At 40.7% G+C, this 22,306-nt stretch overlaps 1 protein-coding gene across 1 annotated transcript in view; it reads left to right on the top strand.

The window, feature by feature from the left end:
* The first annotated feature begins 5,442 nt into the window (after positions 1 to 5,442).
* The window catches only part of LOC113759909, an 18,984-nt gene continuing 2,120 nt past the window's right edge, over positions 5,443 to 22,306 (top strand). Inside the window, exon 1 of the mRNA XM_027302487.1 lies at positions 5,443 to 5,578. Coding sequence (XP_027158288.1) covers positions 5,443 to 5,578 — 136 coding nt within the window. The remainder of the gene's footprint in view (positions 5,579 to 22,306) is intronic.

Below are 22,306 nucleotides of genomic sequence, written 5' to 3'. Positions count from 1 at the left end.
CAATAGTACGAGAATAAGTGCATTAGAGGTATAGTGCACAAGTGAAACAAACTTGAGAGGAATCGAGCACGAAATACGCGCGCGCGCGGGGAGAGGGTTGACTTTTGAACGAATCGTAGCCACACATTAAAGCTTCTCTTGGAAGCTTCATTTCAAACCAAAACCTCTCTCTCTCTTGCTCTCTTCTGGCCAGCCACCCTCAAGAAGAAAACAACCAAGTTCTTCAACTTTTCCTTCATCAAATCTTCACAATTTTATCTCAAATTTCACCTATACTTAGCTAACCACTTGGAGACCACCTCAAGCTAGGAAGAGAGCTTGCTTTCCATGGTTTTGTTGAGCTTCAAGAGGCTGAAAATTTCTGCTTTGTTCATCAAGAGAGGTAAACCACGATCAACTACAAGAATCTTAGTTTATGAAGACTATCTTGAACTTATAAGCTTATATAATCATGTGGGTAGCTTTATTTATGTTGGAAAGTTGGTGTGTGGGTTCTATGAACTCCCACTATGGCTTGATGGACTGATTTTTTGTGTTTTGATGTTATTAATGTTGGATTAGTGTTTAATCTAGTGGAAATAGGTTGTATTGTTGAAGGAAAACTCAAAGGAAGTGATGAGGGAATTTTTCCATTTCTGCCCCTGTACATGCCGTGGCCCTTAGAGCAAATTTTTGTTGTTCTAATAACTTGTTTATGATGTATACATGTTGTGTGGGTTGTGTAGAAAGTTTCATCAAAAAATTTCAGGATTTGGATAGGTAGATGTTGAGTTTTCGAAAGTCTAGTAAAACTGAAATTTTCCCGAAACTGCTCTGGCAGTGTTGTTCAAACAGCTATAACGTTTTGCTCTGATGTCAAAATGGAGTGCCGTTTGTGGCACTGGAAACTAGACATTCCCAATTTTCCAACGGTATGAAATGCACATTCTGATTCCACTTGAGTAGTCCATACCAATCGTTTGAACTTGACTGTCCTGTTTCACATCTACACTGGGAGCTCTGTTTTGAGCAGCGAATTGATGCTCAAATATGAGCTAGCTGTGAACAGATTTTGAAAACGATTTCTTCTAAGAAATTGTAGCTTTATGAATCTAGTTTTCAACTCCACTAACCACCTCGATTCCAAGTTGAATTGAGTGAGTTGTGGCCGAAATCCGAAACTGACTTGATGATTTGAAACCCTCTTTTGGCTAGTAAATGTCTAAATCTTGATTGGGACTTGTTGTTTCGAAATTCTTGGTGTTAATCACCTACCAAATGCATCTTGGATGTTTCTTAGACATTACCTACACCAAGGGACCGTGTTTGAGACATTTTTTGTTGGCCAAACGTTTTGAAAACGGAAAACTCATGTACATGGCAGATTTGCCTCGGAAATTTGGAAACTTTGGTGATCTGGTTAACCAACTTTTCGTACGTATTTTTTCATGAAAATTGATAGTGGAATAGACCTCATATGATAGTATAATACTGCCAAATTTGGTGCCATTCCGAGTTCATTTCAATGCTCAAACAAAGTCCCAAAATTTGTAAATTGAACCTGAAAATTTGCCTAACCGTCTCAATTTTTCAGCAATTTTGAGCCACTGTATCTTGGTGCTCAAAATTCCTATTCTTGTTCTACTTGTTTTGTTTTAAATTTTGATTGCAACTCTAATTGAGGTTCAAATCTGAGAGTCTAGTTCAAATTCTGTGACTTTTTTCGAATTTCCAAAGTTGGCGAAAAATCAACTTCAAAACTGTCTCGCAAGCCTAAAACAGTAACTTTGACCCAATTTTTGAATGCTTTCCGTTGGGAATCATGGGAAAGTGTTTTCTAAGAACTTTTAGTACTTTGGAAGAATTTTTCAACGGTACCAAGTTTTTCAATTTTGGACTTGTAATGAGTGAGATACGATTTTTCAAATATCTCATATCAAAGCTGAAATTTTCGAAACTTAAGGAAATGGAGTTTTTCGAATTCTCCTTTTCCCTTCGATATCACTTGAACGTTTTACACTTGATTTCAAAGATGAAAACTCGATTTCTCTTGTGCTTTAAAAACCCCACTTTTGAGTCTTGATTCGCGAGTAATTTAGGCACGCTTTCGTGAAATTTTCGTAGATTGTACAAGTGTACAATCATTCGTGATAATTGGGGTTTATACATGATAGTTCACTATTAATTGCTCAGGCTCGTACGAGGACCTTCAAGAGGATCCCACGGTGAATGCTTGAATTTCAAGTGACATTTCTTCCTTGTTTACTTAGTGAGTGTCAAGTGCATGATTATTTGAACTCCTGTGAACTTGATACATGCTTACCTGTTACCAATGACTTGAGATTTTGAAAAAATGGAGGCGATGGTGTACTTTATCGCACTCGTTCTCATTTGAAATAAATGATTCATGCTTGACCTGATTTGACTTGCTTGACCTGCCTTGGCTTGTTTGACCTGACATGTCTTGACCTGAAAAATATGCTATGGCTGCATATTTCGCTGGAGTGAATCTCCTCGACTCACAAATATTACATGGGGGACACCCAAACTCATAGGCCGACCTTGGGACTCCAGCCGGCATGGGTTTGGTCGGGAATCTCGGTGAGCCATGAGAATCACATGATAAGCTTGATCTATTGGAGAGATCTCGCTTGGCATACTCATGGGGTATCGCCTTATAAATATCGTGCGGGCCCGGTGTGGTATGTACGATGGACGGACATGAGAAGTAAGTGGAGATCTACGGATTGGAAATACCGACCTGGTTGACAGAGAGTCGTCGCGGGAAGGTATACGAATGACCCGGGCAAAGCAAGTGGAACTTAACTCCTGAGAGCTACCATATCCTTGAATTGTTTCTGTTTAAATTTCATTAAAATTGTTAATTACTCGCACTTATCAATAGACCTGTTAATTGGGTTTGCTACTTGGACTATGTGCTTGTATGTGTGTTATTGGCCTCACGAGCGTTTTGCTCACCCTGTAGTTTTGTTTTCCTTAACAGGAAAGGATCAGAAGTGAATCTCGGAGAAACCCCTTTTGAATGTACCTTTGTATTAGAGTTTTCAATGTACTTGGTTAGACTCTGGATTATTGCATATTTTGGGGATTTGATGTAACTTTTGGAAATCCGATGTAAAGATTGGATAATTGTTATATATAGTTAAGTTTGAAAGTTTTCCGCACCTTCTTACTAATATCATCATGATGGCGGGTATTTCATTAAAGTTGAACGGGATTTATCTTGAGTCCTGGCGAGAGCTGGGCAGGTGTCCAGCGGACACCCTTTGGTCCGCCTTAGGGAGAAGTGGGGGCGTCACAGTTGGTATTAGAGCGCTAGATTAGAGGTCTATTTGGGAGTTATACTAGAAATCTTATCTTTAGGACTTGAGATAGAATGACTAAGTCATATTTCAAGTGATACTTGGGCAAGTTAGTGACTAAGTTAGGCATGCCATAAGAGACATTCGTGCGAGTTAGCGATTAAGTTTCTAATCCGAAAAGTGTAATTATTTTGCAGGGATGGAAAATGGAGATGGGACCCCCGCGGCGAATGGGAATGGCCATGCTAATGGTCATGTAGAGTCTCCTAGGTCTATTTACTACCGATCTCTGGGTGGGGGAGCTCGTGTATGCTACTCGTCTGTTAATAGGTATCCTCGGTGTCCGTGTAGGTTCACCTTTGCCTACCCGAACCACCTAGTACTTGCCTTGGACGACGAGCCACGTCAGTTGGTGAACCTTAACCAGGATTTACAGGCAGATGTAGATGAGCTGATATAGATGGTTAGTGCTCAGGGCGAGAGAATCGCTGAGCTTGAGAAGGTAGTAGAGGGCAAGGTGGCTACAACTGCAGTTGTTCGTGAGGAGCTCCAGAGTACTAGGGCTCGACTTACTAGATTAAGAGAGGAGATCCGTGATCGGGTTTCCGGGATTCTGGCTGATGCTACTAGACTGGTAGATGAGGTGATGGATGTAGTCCAGAGCCACGATCAAGAGGAAGATCCTGAGGAGGAGATCCCCCTGGTAGTCCTACTGTGGACTAGGTCCCTAGTGATTGACCCTCTTTTGACTCTTTTGACCCTTTTGATTGGTACAGTTACGATTAGTTGGGGTGACGCGAGTGCTGAGGCCATTGTATTTTGCATGACTGTGTAACCTTCTTTTGAGGCACTTGCTTTTACTTTAGTCTTCTGTGACTAAAAGTACTCTTGTGGCACATGTGTGCTATATTTTTGTGATTTTCCCATGACTTGCTAATTGTATGGATCTTGACATGCTAAAGAATGTAAATCATTGTATTTTCAATATTTTCTTGATTGGTTCTTGTTTTCGACTTTTCTTGCATAATTGATTTATTTCTTGCACTATACACGTCTAGAATAAAGGAAGGACTAAGAAGTGGCCGAGACCGTGGGCGAGGGACTAGACCGGCCCAACCCCATGGGGATGACCAGGAATCGGCAACTGGACCGACCCAGGGAAAGGAAAATATAGAGGAAAATCAAGTGGCTACTGCCATCAATAGGATGACTGACATCCTAGAACGATTAACTGAGGCAAGGTCCTGGACCGCTTAACCAACTTGGGGGACAAGATAGAGGAGAAGATAGAGTTTTAGAGAGGTTCTTAAAGTTCAACCCGCCTAAGTTTACTGGTGAACCCGACCCTAAAGTAGCGAAGAATTGGTTGGAAAGAATGACCAATATATTTGCCGCTCTAGACTATTCTGAGAATAGGCGAGTGAATTTCGCTGCATTCCAATTTGAGAGAGTGACGCGTGCCTGGTGGGATGTGATAAAGGGAAAATGGGAGAGAACCCAAACCCTTTGGACTTGGGAGAAGTTTTCGAGGGAGTTTAATGAAAAGTTTCTTCCGTCCTTAATCCAAGAAAAGAGCGAGAATGAATTTATCAAGTTGAAACAAGGAAACCTTAGTGTAGCGGAGTATGAGGGGAAGTTTACTAAACTTTCTAAGTACGCTCCTGAATTGGTGATCAATGAATGGAGGAGGATTAGACGGTTCGTGCAGGGACTTAATGTAGAAATCCAGGAGGGCTTGGCCGCAGTCCAAATCTCTACATTTACTGAGGCTTTAGAGAAAGCACAAAAGGTTGAAAGTGCAAGGATGCAAGTGAGAGACTTCCATAATAGAAAAAGGAACTTTTCTAACCATGCTTCTGGACAGGCTAATAAGAATACACAGTCTTCCAAAGTGGGAAGAGGAATGGGAGGAATCCGAACTGCTGGAGCTTCAAGGGGAGCTTTATCTAGAAGAGGTCATAGTGGGCTGACCCAAGTTAGGGGAGCGCCTTCTACTGGTTCGGCTGTGACCCCTCAAGTCACTTGTGGGTACTGCGGAAAATTCAACCATTCCGTGAATGATTGTTGGAGGAAGTCTGGGAAGTGTTTGGCTTGTGGTAGTACGGAGCACTAACTCGCGAACTGTCCAAACAAAATGAAGATGGGAGGTAACACTCAGAGACCAGAAAAGTCAACCTCTAAGCAGACCAGTACCGAAGGAAATCGATCGAAAGTACCGGCTAGGGTTTATGCACTAGGCTATCAACAGGTTCCTGAGGCGACTGAGGTGGTTGAAGGTACAATTCTAATTTTTCACCGTTTAGCTAGGGTTTTAATTGATCCGGGTGCAACACACACTCTTTTGTAAACCCTAATTTCATGAGTGGAATAGACTTGAAACCAATTAAATTACCGTATGACTTGGAGGTTAAAACGTCTACTGGGAACCAAAGTCTAATTGCTAACTTGATGTATAGAGATTGTGAAATCTGGATTAGGGAACGAAAATTATTGGCCGATCTGATAGGTTTAGCAATTAAGGGATATGATGTTATCCTAGAAATGGACTGGTTAGTCCGTTATAATGCCCAATTGAACTGTAAGACAAAAATAGTAGAATTGTGCATTGCGGGTGAGGCAACCTTGAAACTGGACGTAAGGGGTAGATTAGTCTCATCTGCACTTATCTCAGGAATCCGAATTAGAAAAATGTTAAGTAAAGGGGTTTAGGGATATTTGGTTTTTCTAATCAACACTCCTAGTGATAAAGTGAGATTGGAGGATATGCCTGTAGTGAAGGATTACCCAGATGTCTTTCCTGAAGAGTTAGGGTCCTTACCCCCGGAAAGGGAAATAGATTTTAAGATTGATGTGATTCCGGGAGTAGCGCCTATCTCTAAGACGCCATATCGGATGGCTCCAGCCGAATTGAAGGAATTGAAATTGCAACTACAGGACTTATTGGAATGGGGCTTTATAAAAGAGAGTGAGTCTCCATGGGGAGCCCCGATTTTGTTTGTTAAGAAGAAGGATAGGACTTTGAAACTGTGTATAGATTACCGAGACTTGAAAGATATTACTATTAAGAATAAATACCCGTTACCCCACATTGATGAATTGTTTGACCAATTGCAAGGGGCGGTAGTATTCTCGAAATTGGATTTGAGACGGGGTTACTATCAATTGAGGATTTTGCAGAAAGATATACCCAGTACTGCTTTTAACTCGAGGTATGGACACTTTGAGTTTGCAGTAATGCCATTAGGATTGACCAATGCACCTGCTGCTTTTATGAATTTGATGCATAGGGTCTTTAAACCTTATCTGGACCAATTTGTGGTGGTGTTTATTGATGATATTCTGGTGTACTCTAAGAATGTGGAGGATCACGAGAAATATTTGAGAATTATTTTACAAACTTTAAGGGAACACCAATTTTATGCTAAGTTTAGCAAGTGTGAGTTTTGGTTAAAAGAAGTGACTTTCTTGGGACACATAATTTCTAAAGATGGGATTAAAGTAGATCCAAGTAAAGTTGAAACTGTTTCAAAGTGGAAACGACCGGAAAATCCTACTGAGGTTCGAAATTTTATAGGGTTAGTAGGGTATTACCGGAGATTTATTCAGGATTTTTCTAGAATTGCTGGACCCATGACTGAACTGACCAAGAAAAATGGGAAGTTTATTTGGAGTTCCAAGTGTGAAGAGAGTTTCCAAAAATTGAAAAGACGCTTGACACGAGTGCCTGTACTAACTCTTCCAAATGGGAAAGGCAGATTTGTGGTCTACACAGATACTTCTAAGGCAGGATTGGGATGTGTTTTAATGCAAAATGACAAGATGATAGCATATGCCTCTAGGAAAGTGAAACCGCATGAAAGAAATTACCCGACTCATGATTTGGAATTAGCGGCGATAGTATTTGCTTTAAAGAAATGGAGACATTATCTGTATTGTGACGACCCCACTTCTCCCAAGGGCGAACCCAAGGGTATCGGCGGGCCGCCTGCCTAGCTCGCGCCAGGACTCAAAACTTAAAGCTAATAAAACTCTTCTAAGCCACAAGAACACGATTCATAATATATACATCCACCAAAAGTCTATTTACATCTTCAAAAGCATCAAGCCAAACCGCTCTAATATACTATAACAATAACCAGCAAAAGGTAGACCCTAAGAAGGGTCCTTATACAAACCACCAAAACAAAAACAAACATCCTAACTGTTCAACTATTACAAGCCAATCTACCTATACTAGTATACGAGCCAAAAGTCCCCGCGTCGGCCCCTGCTAAGGAAAACAAAAGGAAAGGGGTAAGCTATATGCTTAGTAAGTAAACAGGGGCGAAAGCATAAATTCACGTAGCAACAATTACACAATAAGAGTAAAGCAAAAGCAGAAAAGAACAACATCATATAATAAGGATACGGGTGGCTCCAAAGCCAATTCATTTGCCATGTATGAGCTCCTGCCGACACTCCGTCGACCACACTCAATGGTCCGTAGAACTTCACTTATACACCCACCGACACCTTATCACCCTCACTGGCCAGTCACCTCACAAACTTGCCCGGGCGAACGAAATCACAAACTTGAGCTTGAGTCACAAGCTCGGGTCACAAACTTGGTCACCTTCTCGGTGAACCGGATTCACAAAATTGGTTCATAACATGAACCTACAAACTTGGTGACCTCAGACTAGGTTGGACTGACTTCGACCAAGCTCTAACCGGCTCGAATAGTCCAAACAGGTCTTAGATCGGGCCCACGAACTCACAAACTTTGCAAACTTCACAAACTTTACTCGAAAGTCGCCCCGAGCCACAAGCTCAAGGGTTTTGGTTCCAAAAGGTTCATATACATATGCCAAGTACAATTATACATTCAAATTAGGGTTTAGGTCGAGTGCGATAAAGTACACCCTCGCCTAAGTACCCTTTTCACACATCTCAAACACATAGCAAAGAAAACACACCAAACTGGCCTGAATACTTACCCAAAATACCAAAAGTAGTACGAAAGCAAAATCGCTTCGCGCGTTCGCTAGTAGTGGGCCCCACCGGCTCCGCCTAGCTCACCGCTGTCTGAAATAGAAGATTTTATCACAAACGGCCACTAACATGCCCAAAACAAGCAAAACGGCAAAACGACACGCGCGTACGTAAATATGACGGACGGAAACGGAAACGGCAGATTTGATACTCATTTCTAGTTTACCCATAAGTTGAGCTACGAATATCGGATTAAGGCGTATGAGATGCCAAATCGAAGCTTAAAGGATGAACAACAACTGTTATGAAGACATCCAGAACTGAAACTGGAGGCTTCAGTCCCAAATGACCAAACACAATCACTTACGAAATCTGGCCAATGCACAAATGGTCAGTTTTGAGTGCAAACTGTTTTCTATGCTACACATGGGCAAAAGAGCTGAAAATTGGCAGTTAGATAGTTCATTCCAAATGGAACAACTTTCATGAAGGTCGGCAATCCAAATTCGGAACGGAAATTGGTCATCAAGACCAAAACAGATCTGACCAGAAAATGGTCATCTTCACGGCCAGGCCTTATTTGCTCGGCTCTATCTCAGGTTTTATAAATCCGATTCATGAAATTCCAAGGGCGTTAGAAAGCTCTGATATAAGGCTATAAGTTTGGTGTTTTGGTCGCAAGCCCAAACAGCTTGTAACCCAGTCAAATGTGAAGCCAAAGTTCCAGTCATAAACTGTCCAAAAACGTAACAGAATTTGACGGTCAAAACAGGTCTGAGTATTTCGTTTATAGCTCAGGATATACTAATCCGTTTAACCTGAAAATTTACAGGGATATCCAGGACTTAAGGGGATACAATGTTGAAGAAGGAAACTTTGTCCAATTTTGAATGTAACAAGGTCAAAAATGCAAGACACTATACCAGAATTGCAAAACAGGATCACAAACCGTATTTGACCTTAATATGCGGTAATGGCACCAAATTCACTACGGTTATCGGATGGGGGTGTAAGACCCACCATTTCGAAGCTAAGAAACAGGGTTACAATATTGGAGAAGGCCACTCAATCCAGTTCCTAGCACAACTAGGTCAAATGTGCCAAATACTAAACCAGATTCACCAAAACAGGTTTGCAAAACGCAGAAAACTGTAATCGATATAACTCAGTCCATACAAGTCCAAATGCCGAAATTCCAAAGGCATATGTTAGCTAAGACATCCAGTTACATTTCATCAGAAGACACCAACTTCAAAATCCAAACCAATTCCAGTCAAAACAGACAATTACTATCGCAGTTCGGACATTCTGTTCACCAAAAACAGCAACAGTAAAAACGGAATAACTCACTCTATACTACTCCAAATTCCCTGAAATTTTGCAGGCACTTCAAACTCATCAATACCTACAACTTTCATGTTTTGAACAAAGTCCAATTCGGCCTCTAGCTATGACCTAAAATTTCGGACAGAATGTTCAACCAAGAACCCTAATTTTCCAGAAATTCTTCCAAATTCAAAATTGATTGCATTTATCAACAATTCACACCTACAAGAGTCATTTTAAACCATTACCATTCATCATACAAGACCACAACATCCCATTCATATTAAACCAGCAAATTCATCATAAAATGGAAAACCTCACCAAAACTCTTCAAATCAAGAAATAAATCATATATTCTAACACTTATGCCACTTCTAAGCATAATATAACCATCATTAGGTGTAGTAGAGGTTCAAGCATTACTTACCTAAGAACAAGAGATGTAGAGAGGTGTTGGACACTTAGCTCTTCAAACGAACTTCACTACAACCCTTACTAGCACTAGAAGATAGGATTTTATGGAGTGAAATCTAGTCTAAGCTTTTGTTTATAGAAGATTGAAGCTTATGGAAGCTTGAAAGTTGGTGGAATTTCCTTCTTCTTTGCAAGGAGAGAGCCGGCCACAAGGAAGAGAAAAATGGTGAATTTTGGGCATTTTTTTGATATTTAATCCTTTGGTCAAAAAAATCAAGAAAGTAAATAGTAATTCTTAAAGTCCAACCAATAGGAAAGTGACACTTGTCACCTCCATTAATGCCTTCTTATCTTTCTTTTCTCTCTCACATCAATCACTTCACACACACTACTTATCTCTTAACACCCGATAAATTTACACAGTATCCAAAACTTAACCTTATTGGCCGAATTTTTCCGAACTTTTCGCACTAGTGGGTCCCATATCCGATATACGTTCTTAATTTCTCAAAAACTAACTAATACTAGAAAAATCATCTAAAAACTCTATTTACTCAATAAAAATTATCTGGGGAATTTTCTAATAAAGAAAATGTAGAAAAACGGGTTTTCAATCTTAACCGGAACTTAAGGTTTAAATCTTAATCCCTACTTAGGGTTTTCGAAATACTCCCAAAACCAAACGTTACCGCCCAATTAATGAATATCTCGACGTAGAACGAACTGGGGCCTCACAATCTCCCCCACTTAGGACAATTTCGTCCTCAAAATTTCAATCAACGAACTAAAGGGTTGAAATACTCAAAACAATCAAAAGATCAAAATGTATACATATATATACAAGCCACGCCAACATATACACAATATAATGCATCATATACACCAAGGGACATTTCAAGTTAGACAAAGTCAAGAGCTGCAGGTACTATATATTTAGGTATTCACATACCACAAGTAAATGACATGTAGTGCAAGGACAAAATGAAAGAAACGAGACTTATCGTCCCACGCTCAGGGAAAATCACCCTCGTTCGGTTTCTTACTCCACTCCCCAAGGTGCCCGTTGATATCTTGTACTCACTCTAGCCAGACAAAGCCTGTTCATGTTCTCAAAATGCTAGTCTCAAGTACTTAGCAGCGCCTCAACTCTGGAGTACTCAGGCACAAGAATCCGAAATAAGATAATTCACATCTCGAGCTGCAGTCCCAAGAGTAAACTATCTACAATCGAAATTCCTACCTGACGTACCTATCTATGGTCCTCAGATACCATGAGAAAGATTTAAGGCCTATAACATTTATGATCCATAACTTATGCTCGAACGAACACTTAGTCCTTCATACTTATTCGCCACTTCATCCAGGCTCACTCTGCGCAGAGACCACGCGAAGCAGCTATAGGTTTTATCCCTCAATTGCTTAACTTTCAAATCAAATCAAATCAAATCAAATCAAATCCCACAGTCCGGCATCCTAAACTTTAGCCTAGGATACACTACAGAGATCTGAAGCCTAAGCTCTGATACCAACTGTGACGACCCCACTTCTCCCAAGGGCGAACCCAAGGGTATCGGCGGGCCGCCTGCCTAGCTCGCGCCAGGACTCAAAACTTAAAGCTAATAAAACTCTTCTAAGCCACAAGAACACGATTCATAATATATACATCCACCAAAAGTCTATTTACATCTTCAAAAGCATCAAGCCAAACCGCTCTAATATACTATAACAATAACCAGCAAAAGGTAGACCCTAAGAAGGGTCCTTATACAAACCACCAAAACAAAAACAAACATCCTAACTGTTCAACTATTACAAGCCAATCTACCTATACTAGTATACGAGCCAAAAGTCCCCGCGTCGGCCCCTGCTAAGGAAAACAAAAGGAAAGGGGTAAGCTATATGCTTAGTAAGTAAACAGGGGCGAAAGCATAAATTCACGTAGCAACAATTACACAATAAGAGTAAAGCAAAAGCAGAAAAGAACAACATCATATAATAAGGATACGGGTGGCTCCAAAGCCAATTCATGTGCCATGTATGATCTCCTGCCGACACTCCGTCGACCACACTAATGGTCGTAGAACTTCACTTATACACCCACCGATACCTTATCACCCTCACTGGCCAGTCACCTCACAAACTTGCCCGGGCGAACGAAATCACAAACTTGAGCTTGAGTCACAAGCTCGGGTCACAAACTTGGTCACCTTCTCGGTGAACCGGATTCAACAAAATTGGTTCATAACATGAACCTACAAATTTGACCTCAGACTAGGTTGGACTGACTTCGACCAAGCCCTAACCGGCTCGAATAGTCCAAACAGGTCTTAGATCGGGCCCACGAACTCACAAAACTTTGCAAACTTCACAAACTTTACTCGAAAGTCGCCCCGAGCCACAAGCTCAAGGGTTTTGGTTCCAAAAGGTTCATATACATATGCCAAGTACAATTATACATTCAAATTAGGGTTTAGGTCGAGTGCGATAAAGTACACCCTCGCCTAAGTACCCTTTTCACATATCTCAAACACATAGCCAAGAAAACACATCAAACTGGCCTGAATACTTACTCAAAATACCAAAAGTAGTACGAAAGCAAAATCGCTTCGCGCGTTCGCTAGTAGTGGGCCCCACCGGCTCCGCCTAGCTCACCGCTGTCTGAAATAGAAGATTTTATCACAAACGGCCACTAACATGCCCAAAACAAGCAAAACGGCAAAACGACACGCGCGCACGTAAATATGACGGACGGAAACGGAAACGGCAGATTTGATACTCATTTCTAGTTTACCCATAAGTTGAGCTACGAATACCGGATTAAGGCGTATGAGATGCCAAATCGAAGCTTAAAGGATGAACAACAACTGTTATGAAGACATCCAGAACTGAAACTGGAGGCTTCAGTCCCAAATGACCAAACACAATCACTTACGAAATCTGCCAATGCACAAATGGTCAGTTTTGAGTGCAAACTGTTTTTCTATGCTACACATGGGCAAAAGCAGCTGAAAATTGGCAGTTAGATAGTTCATTCCACATGGAACAACTTTCATGAAGGTTGGTAATCCAAATTCGGAACGGAAGTTGGTCGTCAGGACCAAAACAGATCTGACCAGAAAATGGTCATTTTCACGGGCAGGCCCTATTTGCTCGGCTATATCTCAGGTTTTATAAATCCGATTCATGAAATTCCAAGGGCGTTAGAAAGCTCTGATATAAGGCTATAAGTTTGGTGTTTTGGTCGCAAGCCCAAACAGCTTTTAACCCAGTCAAATGTGAAGCCAAAGTTCCAGTCATAAACTGTCCAAAAACGTAACAGAATTTGACGGTCAAAACAGGTCTGAGTATTTCGTTTATAGCTCAGGATATACTAATCCGTTTAACCTAAAAATTTACAGGGATATCCGGGACTTAAGGGGCTACAATGTTGAAGAAGGAAACTTTGTCCAATTTTGAATGTAACAAGGTCAAAAATGCAAGACACTATACCAGAATTGCAAAACAGGATCACAAACCGTATTTGACTTTAATATGCGGTAATGGCACCAAATTCACTACGGTTATCGGATGGGGGTGTAAGACCCACCGTTTCGAAGCTAAGAAACAGGGTTACAATATTGGAGAAGGCCACTCAATCCAGTTCCTAGCACAACTAGGTCAAATGTGCCAAATACTAAACCAGATTCACCAAAACAGGTTTGCAAAACGCAGAAAACTGTAATCGATATAACTCAGGTCCATACAGTCCCAAATGCTCGAAATTCCAAAGGCATTATGTTAGCTAAGACATCAGTACATTTCATCAGAAGCACCACCAACTTAAAATCCAAACCCAAATTCCAGTTCAAAACAGCCAATACCACGCGTTTTGGCATTCTGATCAAAGCAGAACAGCTGTACAGTAATTTCGTCATAAACTCACTCACCTCTCCAAATGCCCTGAAATTTTGTAGGCACTTCAACCTCATCAATACCTACAACTTTCAGTTTTGAGCAAAGTCCAATCTTCGGCCTCTTAGCATATGAACCTAAAATTTCGGAACAGAATGTTCAACCAAGAACCCTAATTTTCCAGAATGTCGTTCCAAATTCAAAATTTTGATTGCATTTATCAACAATTCACACCTACAAGAGTCATTTATAAAACCCATTACCATTCGATCATTACAAGACCACACATCCCATTCATATTAAACCAGCAAATTCATTCATAAAATAAACTTCACCAAAAACTCTTCAAATCAAGAAATAAATCATATATTCTAACAACTTATGCACCACTTACGCACAAATAACCGCAATCAATTAAGTATAGGAAGTAGTAAAACATCACTTACCTTAAGGAACAAGAGATGTAGAGAGGTGTTGGACACTAGGCTCTTCAAACAACTTCACTACAAAAAAAAAAAAAAAACCCCTTTACTAGCACTAGAAGATAGGATTTTATGGAGTGAAATCTAGTCTAAGCTTTTGTTTATAGAAGATTGAAGCTTATGGAAGCTTGAAAGTTGGTGGAATTTCCTTCTTCTTTGCAAGGAGAGAGCCGGCCACAAGGAAGAGAAAAATGGTGAATTTTGGGCATTTTTTTTTTGATATTTAATCCTTTGGTCAAAAAAAGTCAAGAAAGTAAATAGTAATTCTTAAAGTCCAACCAATAGGAAAGTGACACTTGTCACCTCCATTAATGCCTTCTTATCTTTCTTTTCTCTCTCACATCAATCACTTCACACACACTACTTATCTCTTAACACCCGATAAATTTACACAGTATCCAAAACTTAACCTTATTGGCCGAATTTTTCCGAACTTTTCGCACTAGTGGGTCCCATATCCGATATACGTTCTTAATTTCTCAAAAACTAACTAATACTAGAAAAATCATCTAAAAACTCTATTTACTCAATAAAAATTATCTGGGGAATTTTCTAATAAAGAAAATGTAGAAAAAACGGGTTTTCAATCTTAACCGGAACTTAGGGTTTAAATCTTAATCCCTACTTAGGGTTTTCGAAATACTCCCAAACCAAACGTTACCGCCCAAATAATGAATATCTCAACGTAGAACGAACTGGGGCCTCACAATCTCCCCCACTTAGGACAATTTCGTCCTCGAAATTTCAATCAACGAACTAAAGGGTTGAAATACTCAAAACAATCAAAAGATCAAAATGTATACATATATATACAAGCCACGCCAACATATACACAATATAATGCATCATATACACCAAGGGACATTTCAAGTTAGACAAAGTCAAGAGCTGCAGGTACTATATATATAGGTATTCACATACCACAAGTAAATGACATGTAGTGCAAGGACAAAATGAAAGAAACGCGACTTATCGTCCCACGCTCAGGGAAAATCACCCTCGTTCGGTTTCTTACTCCACTCCCCAAGGTGCCCGTTGATATCTTGTACTCACTCTAGCCAGACAAAGCCTGTTCATGTTCTCAAAATGCTAGTCTCAAGTACTAAACTCTGGAGTACTCAGGCACAAGAATCCGAAATAAGATAATTCACATCTCGAGCTGCAGTCCCAAGAGTAAACTATCTACAATCGAAATTCCTACCTGACGTACCTATCTATAGTCCTCAGATACCATGAGAAAGATTTAAGGCCTATAACATTTATGATCCATAACTTATGCTCGAACGAACACTTAGTCCTTCATACTTATTCGCCACTTCATCCAGGCTCACTCTGCGCAGAGACCACGCGAAGCAGCTATAGGTTTTACCCCTCAATTGCTTAACTTTCAAATCAAATCAAATCCCACAGTCCGGCATCCTAAACTTTAGCCTAGGATACACTACAGAGATCTGAAGCCTAAGCTCTGATACCAACTGTGACGACCCCACTTCTCCCAAGGGCGAACCCAAGGGTATCGGCGGGCCGCCTGCCTAGCTCGCGCCAGGACTCAAAACTTAAAGCTAATAAAACTCTTCTAAGCCACAAGAACACGATTCATAATATATACAACCACCAAAAGTCTATTTACATCTTCAAAAGCATCAAGCCAAACAGCTCTAAAATACTATAACAATAACCAGCAAAAGGTAGACCCTAAGAAGGGTCCTTATACAAACCCACCAAAACAAAAACAAACATCCTAACTGTTCAACTATTACAAGCCAATCTAACTATACTAGTATACGAACCAAAAGTCCCCGCGTCGGCCCCTGCTAAGGAAAACAAATGGAACGGGGTAAGCTATATGCTTAGTAAGTAAACAGGGGCGAAAGCATAAATTCACGTAGCAACAGTTACACAATAAGAGTAAAGCAAAAGCAGAAAAGTAACATCACATAATAAGGATACAGGTGGCTCCAAAGCCAATTCATATGCCATGCATGATCTCCTGCCGACACTCCGTCGACCACACTTAATGGTCCGTAGAACTTCACTTGTACACCCACCGACACCTTATCACCCTCACTGGCCAGTCACCTCACAAACTTGCCCGGGCGAACGAAATCACAAACTTGAGCTTGAGTCACAAGCTCGGGTCACAAACTTGGTCACCTTCTCGGTGAACTGGATTCACAAAATTGGTTCATAACATGAACCTACAAACTTGGTGACCTCAGACTAAGTTGGACTGACTTCGACCAAGCCCTAACCGGCTCGAATAGTCCAAACAGGTCTTAGATCGGGCCCATGAACTCACAAACTTTGCAAACTTCACAAACTTTACTCGAAAGTCGCCCCGAGCCACAAGCTCAAGGGTTTTGGTTCCAAAAGGGTCATATACATATGCCAAGTACAATTATACATTCAAATTAGGGTTTAGGTCGAGTGCGATAAAGTACACCCTCGCCTAAGTACCCTTTTCACATATCTCAAACACATAGCAAAGAAAACACATCAAACTGGCCTGAATACTTACTCAAAATACCAAAAGTAGTACGAAAGCAAAATCGCTTCGCGCGTTCGCTAGTAGTGGGCCCCACCGGCTCCGCCTAGCTCACCGCTGTCTGAAATAGAAGATTTTATCACAAACGGCCACTAACATGCCCAAAACAAGCAAAACGGTAAAACGACACGCGCGCACGTAAATATGACGGACGGAAACGGAAACGGCAGATTTGATACTCATTTCTAGTTTACCCATAAGTTGAGCTACGAATATCGGATTAAGGCGTATGAGATGCCAAATCGAAGCTTAAAGGATGAAAAACAACTGTTATGAAGACATCCAGAACTGAAACTGGAGGCTTCAGTCCCAAATGACCAAACACAATCACTTACGAAATCTGGCCAATGCACAAATGGTCAGTTTTGAGTGCAAACTGTTTTCTATGCTACACATGGGCAGAAGAGCTGAAAGTTGGCAGTTAGATAGTTCATTCCAAATGGAACAACTTTCATGAAGGTTGGTAATCCAAATTCGGAACGGAAGTTGGTCGTCAGGACCAAAACAGATCTGACCAGAAAATGGTCATTTTCACGGGCAGGCCCTATTTGCTCGGCTATATCTCAGGTTTTATAAATCCGATTCATGAAATTCCAAGGGCGTTAGAAAGCTCTGATATAAGGCTATAAGTTTGGTGTTTTGGTCGCAAGCCCAAACAGCTTGTAACCCAGTCAAATGTGAAGCCAAAGTTCCAGTCATAAACTGTCCAAAAACGTAACAGAATTTGACGGTCAAAATAGGTTTGAGTATTTCGTTTATAGCTCAGGATATACTAATCCGTTTAACCTGAAAATTTACAGGGATATCCGGGACTTAAGGGGCTACAATGTTGAAGAAGGAAACTTTGTCCAATTTTGAATGTAACAAGGTCAAAAATGCAAGACACTATACCAGAATTGCAAAACAGGATCACAAACCGTATTTGACTTTAATATGCGGTAATGGCACCAAATTCACTACGGTTATCGGATGGGGGTGTAAGACCCACCGTTTCGAAGCTAAGAAACAGGGTTACAATATTGGAGAAGGCCACTCAATCCAGTTCCTAGCACAACTAGGTCAAATGTGCCAAATACTAAACCAGATTCACCAAAACAGGTTTGCAAAACGTAGAAAACTGTAATCGATATAACTCAGTCCATACAAGTCCAAATGCCGATATTCCAAAGGCATATGTTAGCTAAGACATCCAGTTACATTTCATCAGAAGACACCAACTTCAAAATCCAAACCAATTCCAGTCAAAACAGCCAAATACCAACGCAGTTTTCGCATTCTGATCAAAGCAGAACAGCTACAGTAATTTCGTCATAACTCACTCTACACTCATCCAAATTCCCTGAAATTTTGCAGGCACTTCAACCTCATCAATACCTACAACTTTCATGTTTTGAGCAAAGTCCAATTCGGCCTCTAGCTATGACCTAAAATTTCGGACAGAATGTTCAACCAAGAACCCTAATTTTCCAGAAATTCTTCCAAATTCAAAATTGATTGCATTTATCAACAATTCACACCTACAAGAGTCATTTTAAACCATTACCATTCATCATACAAGACCACAACATCCCATTCATATTAAACCAGCAAATTCATCATAAAATGGAAAACTTCACCAAAACTCTTCAAATCAAGAAATAAATCATATATTCTAACACTTATGCCACCATTACGCACAAAATAACCATCATTAAGTATAAGGAAGTAGTAAAACATCACTTACCTAAGAACAAGAGATGTAGAGAGGTGTTGGACACTTAGCTCTTCAAACAAACTTCACTACAACCCTTACTAGCACTAGAAGATAGGATTTTATGGAGTGAAATCTAGTCTAAGCTTTTGTTTATAGAAGATTGAAGCTTATGGAAGCTTGAAAGTTGGTGGAATTTCCTTCTTCTTTGCAAGGAGAGAGCCGGCCACAAGGAAGAGAAAAATGGTGAATTTTGGGCATTTTTTTTTTGATATTTAATCCTTTGGTCAAAAAAAGTCAAGAAAGTAAATAGTAATTCTTAAAGTCCAACCAATAGGAAAGTGACACTTGTCACCTCCATTAATGCCTTCTTATCTTTCTTTTCTCTCTCACATCAATCACTTCACACACACTACTTATCTCTTAACACCCGATAAATTTTACACAGTATCCAAAACTTAACCTTATTGGCCGAATTTTTCCGAACTTTTCGCACTAGTGGGTCCCATATCCGATATACGTTCTTAATTTCTCAAAAACTAACTAATACTAGAAAAATCATCTAAAAACTCTATTTACTCAATAAAAATTATCTGGGGAATTTTCTAATAAAGAAAATGTAGAAAAACGGGTTTTCAATCTTAACCGGAACTTAGGGTTTAAATCTTAATCCCTACTTAGGGTTTTCGAAATACTCCCAAACCAAACGTTACCGCCCAAATAATGAATATCTCAACGTAGAACGAACTGGGGCCTCACAAATCACCTCACAATCACTAAACTAAGGGTTTTTATGGAGAAAATCCAAGGTTAATCGGTTAGAATTGAAGATTGAACAAGATTGGAGGTAAGAAAGTGGAGAGTTTTCTTTTCTTTTTTCCTTAGAGAGGGCCGGCCATGAAGCTTACAAATAAGGATGATTTTTGGGTAATTTTTGATTAAATTGGTAAAGTAGTGAATAGTGTGGTCAAACTCCAAGGATTAGTCACCAAGTGACACTTGTCACTTCAATTAATACATGGTTATCCTTTTGTTCCTCTCACACCAACTCATCCAGTGACCTGTAGTTATCTCTTAACACCTGCTAAAATAAATCCGGTATCCAACACTTAACCTAACTGGCCGAATTTTACCGAACTTTCCGCACTAGCGGGTCCCACGTCCGGTATACGCTCTTAATTTCTCAAAAACTAACCGATACTAGAAAAATCATTTAAAAACTATATTTACTCATAAAAATTATCTAAAAAATTTTCCTAATAAAGAAAATGCAGAAAAGCATGCAATTAAATAGAATAAAACCTAGAAAATAAGAAAATTTACGAGGTCTCACACCCTCTACCCCTTAGAAGAATTTCGCCCTCGAAATTTCTCATCTTAACTCACGAAAAGTTCAGGGTATTTCTTTTGCATTTCTTCTTCCACCTCCCAGGTAGCTTCCTCTACCCCATGGTTTCTCTACAATATCTTAACCAACGGAATCTGCTTGTTTCTCAGTTCTTTAACTTTCCGGTCAAGCAATTGTACAGGTTTCTCTTCGTAAGTGAGCGATTCATCTATTTCGATTTCCTTTGGCTGTAAGATATGGGATGGGTCGGGATAGTACTTCTTAAGCATCGAGATGTGGAAGACGTCGTGAATTCGAGAGAGACTGGACGGTAGTTCCAGGCGATACGCTACCTTACCAACCCTTTAGAGAATATTGTAAGATCCAACGAACCTCGGTTGGAGCTTCTTTCCTCTACCTGTTGTGATGCTCCGTAATGGTGTGACTTTAAGAAACACATGGTCCCCAATTTCGAACTCCAAATCTTTTCTTCGATTGTCCGCGTAGCTCTTTTGTCGGCTTTGAGCGGTTTGGAGTCATTGTCGTATTAACATGACTTTTTCTCGAGCTTCCTCCATCCATGGAATAGTTGCTGGGTCCAGTGCCTTTCTCTCGCCAACTTCGTCCCAATAAATTGGTGACCAGCACTTCCGTCCATATAGTGCCTCGTATGGAGCCATTTGAATCGATGAATGGTAGCTGTTATTGTACGCAAACTCTACTAAGGTCATGTGTTGACCCAGTTACCTCCAAAATCCAAAATGCAGGTCCGTAGCATGTCCTCGAGAGTTTGGATTGTTCGCTCCGATTGTCCATCCGTCTGAGGGTGATAGGTCGTGCTCAAGTTGAGTTTAGTCCCCAGAGTTTCTTGGAATTTCTGCCAAAACCTAGATACGAAACGGGGATCCCTATCGAGACGATGCTCACAGGAACGCCGTGTAGCCTCACGATATCGTCCATGTATATCTGAGCCAACTTGTCCATGGAATACTTCATGTTTACCGGCAAGAAATGGGCCGACTTGGTTAATCGATCGACGATCACCCAAACGGCATCGTGTCCTCGTTGCGTTCGCGGCAAACCTGAAACGAAGTCCATTGTGATGTTTTTCCATTTCCATTCGGGTATCTCAAGAGGTTGTAGTAAGCCTGATGGTTTTTGATGCTCTGCCTTAACTTGTTGGCAAACGAGGCATTTCTGCACGTACAAAGTGATTTCCTTCTTCATATTGTCCCACCAATAGGCTCCTTTTAGGTCCTGATACATCTTGCTACTACCCGGATGGATCGTATAGTTGGACCGATGAGCCTCCTCTAAGATTTTCGTTTTTAACGCTTCATCTTTAGGCACCACCACTCGGTTTCGGTATTTTAGAATACTCTCAGGACTAAAATTGAAATCGGTCAATTCCCCCTTTTTCACCTTCTCTCCCCACTTTCGCACCATCGAATCCTCCTTTTGTGCTTCTTTAATTCGCTCCAATAGGGTGGATGCTATCTTAATATTACTAAAAACCACCTTATGACTCCCAAGACAGGGTTTCCACTCGCAAACGGATTCTAATAACTCCCACTCTTTGATCATTAACCTTGCTACTTGAACCTTGCGACTTAAGGCATCAGCCACCACGTTTGCCTTCCCCGGATGGTAGTGGATAGTGCAGTCGTAATCTTCTAGAAATTTCATCCACCGTCGCTTCCTCATATTCAATTCCTTTTGTGAAAAGAGGTACCTAAGGCTCTTGTAATCTGAGTAAACCTCGAAGGTCACCCCGTAAAGGTAGTGTCTCCACTTCTTCAGAGCGAAAACAACCACGGCTAACTCAAGATCGTGGGTCGGGTAATTCTGCTCGTGGAGTTTCAACTTACTAGAGGCAAAAGATATCATGTTCCGGTTCTGCATCAGCACACACCCCAGACCTTCCCGCAACGCGTCGGTATAGACGGCAAACCCGTCTACTCCGTTGGGCAAGATTAGAACTGGCGCCATAGTTAATCTTTTCTTTAACTCCTGAAAACTCATTTCGCAATTGGCATCCCACACAAACCGACCATCCTTCTTTGTCAAGTCGGTTAAAGGACCGGCTAGTTTGAAGAAATCTTTAATGAAACGCCGGTAGTACCAAGCCAGCCCTAGAAAACTATGAATCTCCATGGGGTTTTCTGGCCTCTTCCAATTGGTCACGGCCTCTACTTTCGCCGGGTCAACCGAGATGCCTTCTTGGGAAATTACGTGCCCTAAGAAAGAGATTTTCTCCAGCCAAAACTCACACTTACTGAACTTGGCGTATAACTGATGCTCTCTTAGGGTTTGCAGAACAATTCTTAGGTGCTGCTCATGCTCCTCGCGAGACTTGGA

This window comes from Coffea eugenioides, chromosome 2, assembly GCF_003713205.1.
Source record: "Coffea eugenioides isolate CCC68of chromosome 2, Ceug_1.0, whole genome shotgun sequence".
Classification (NCBI taxonomy): Eukaryota; Viridiplantae; Streptophyta; class Magnoliopsida; order Gentianales; family Rubiaceae; genus Coffea; species Coffea eugenioides.
Note: the sequence above shows the minus strand (reverse complement) of the source record. Positions and strands in the feature narration are given on the sequence as shown.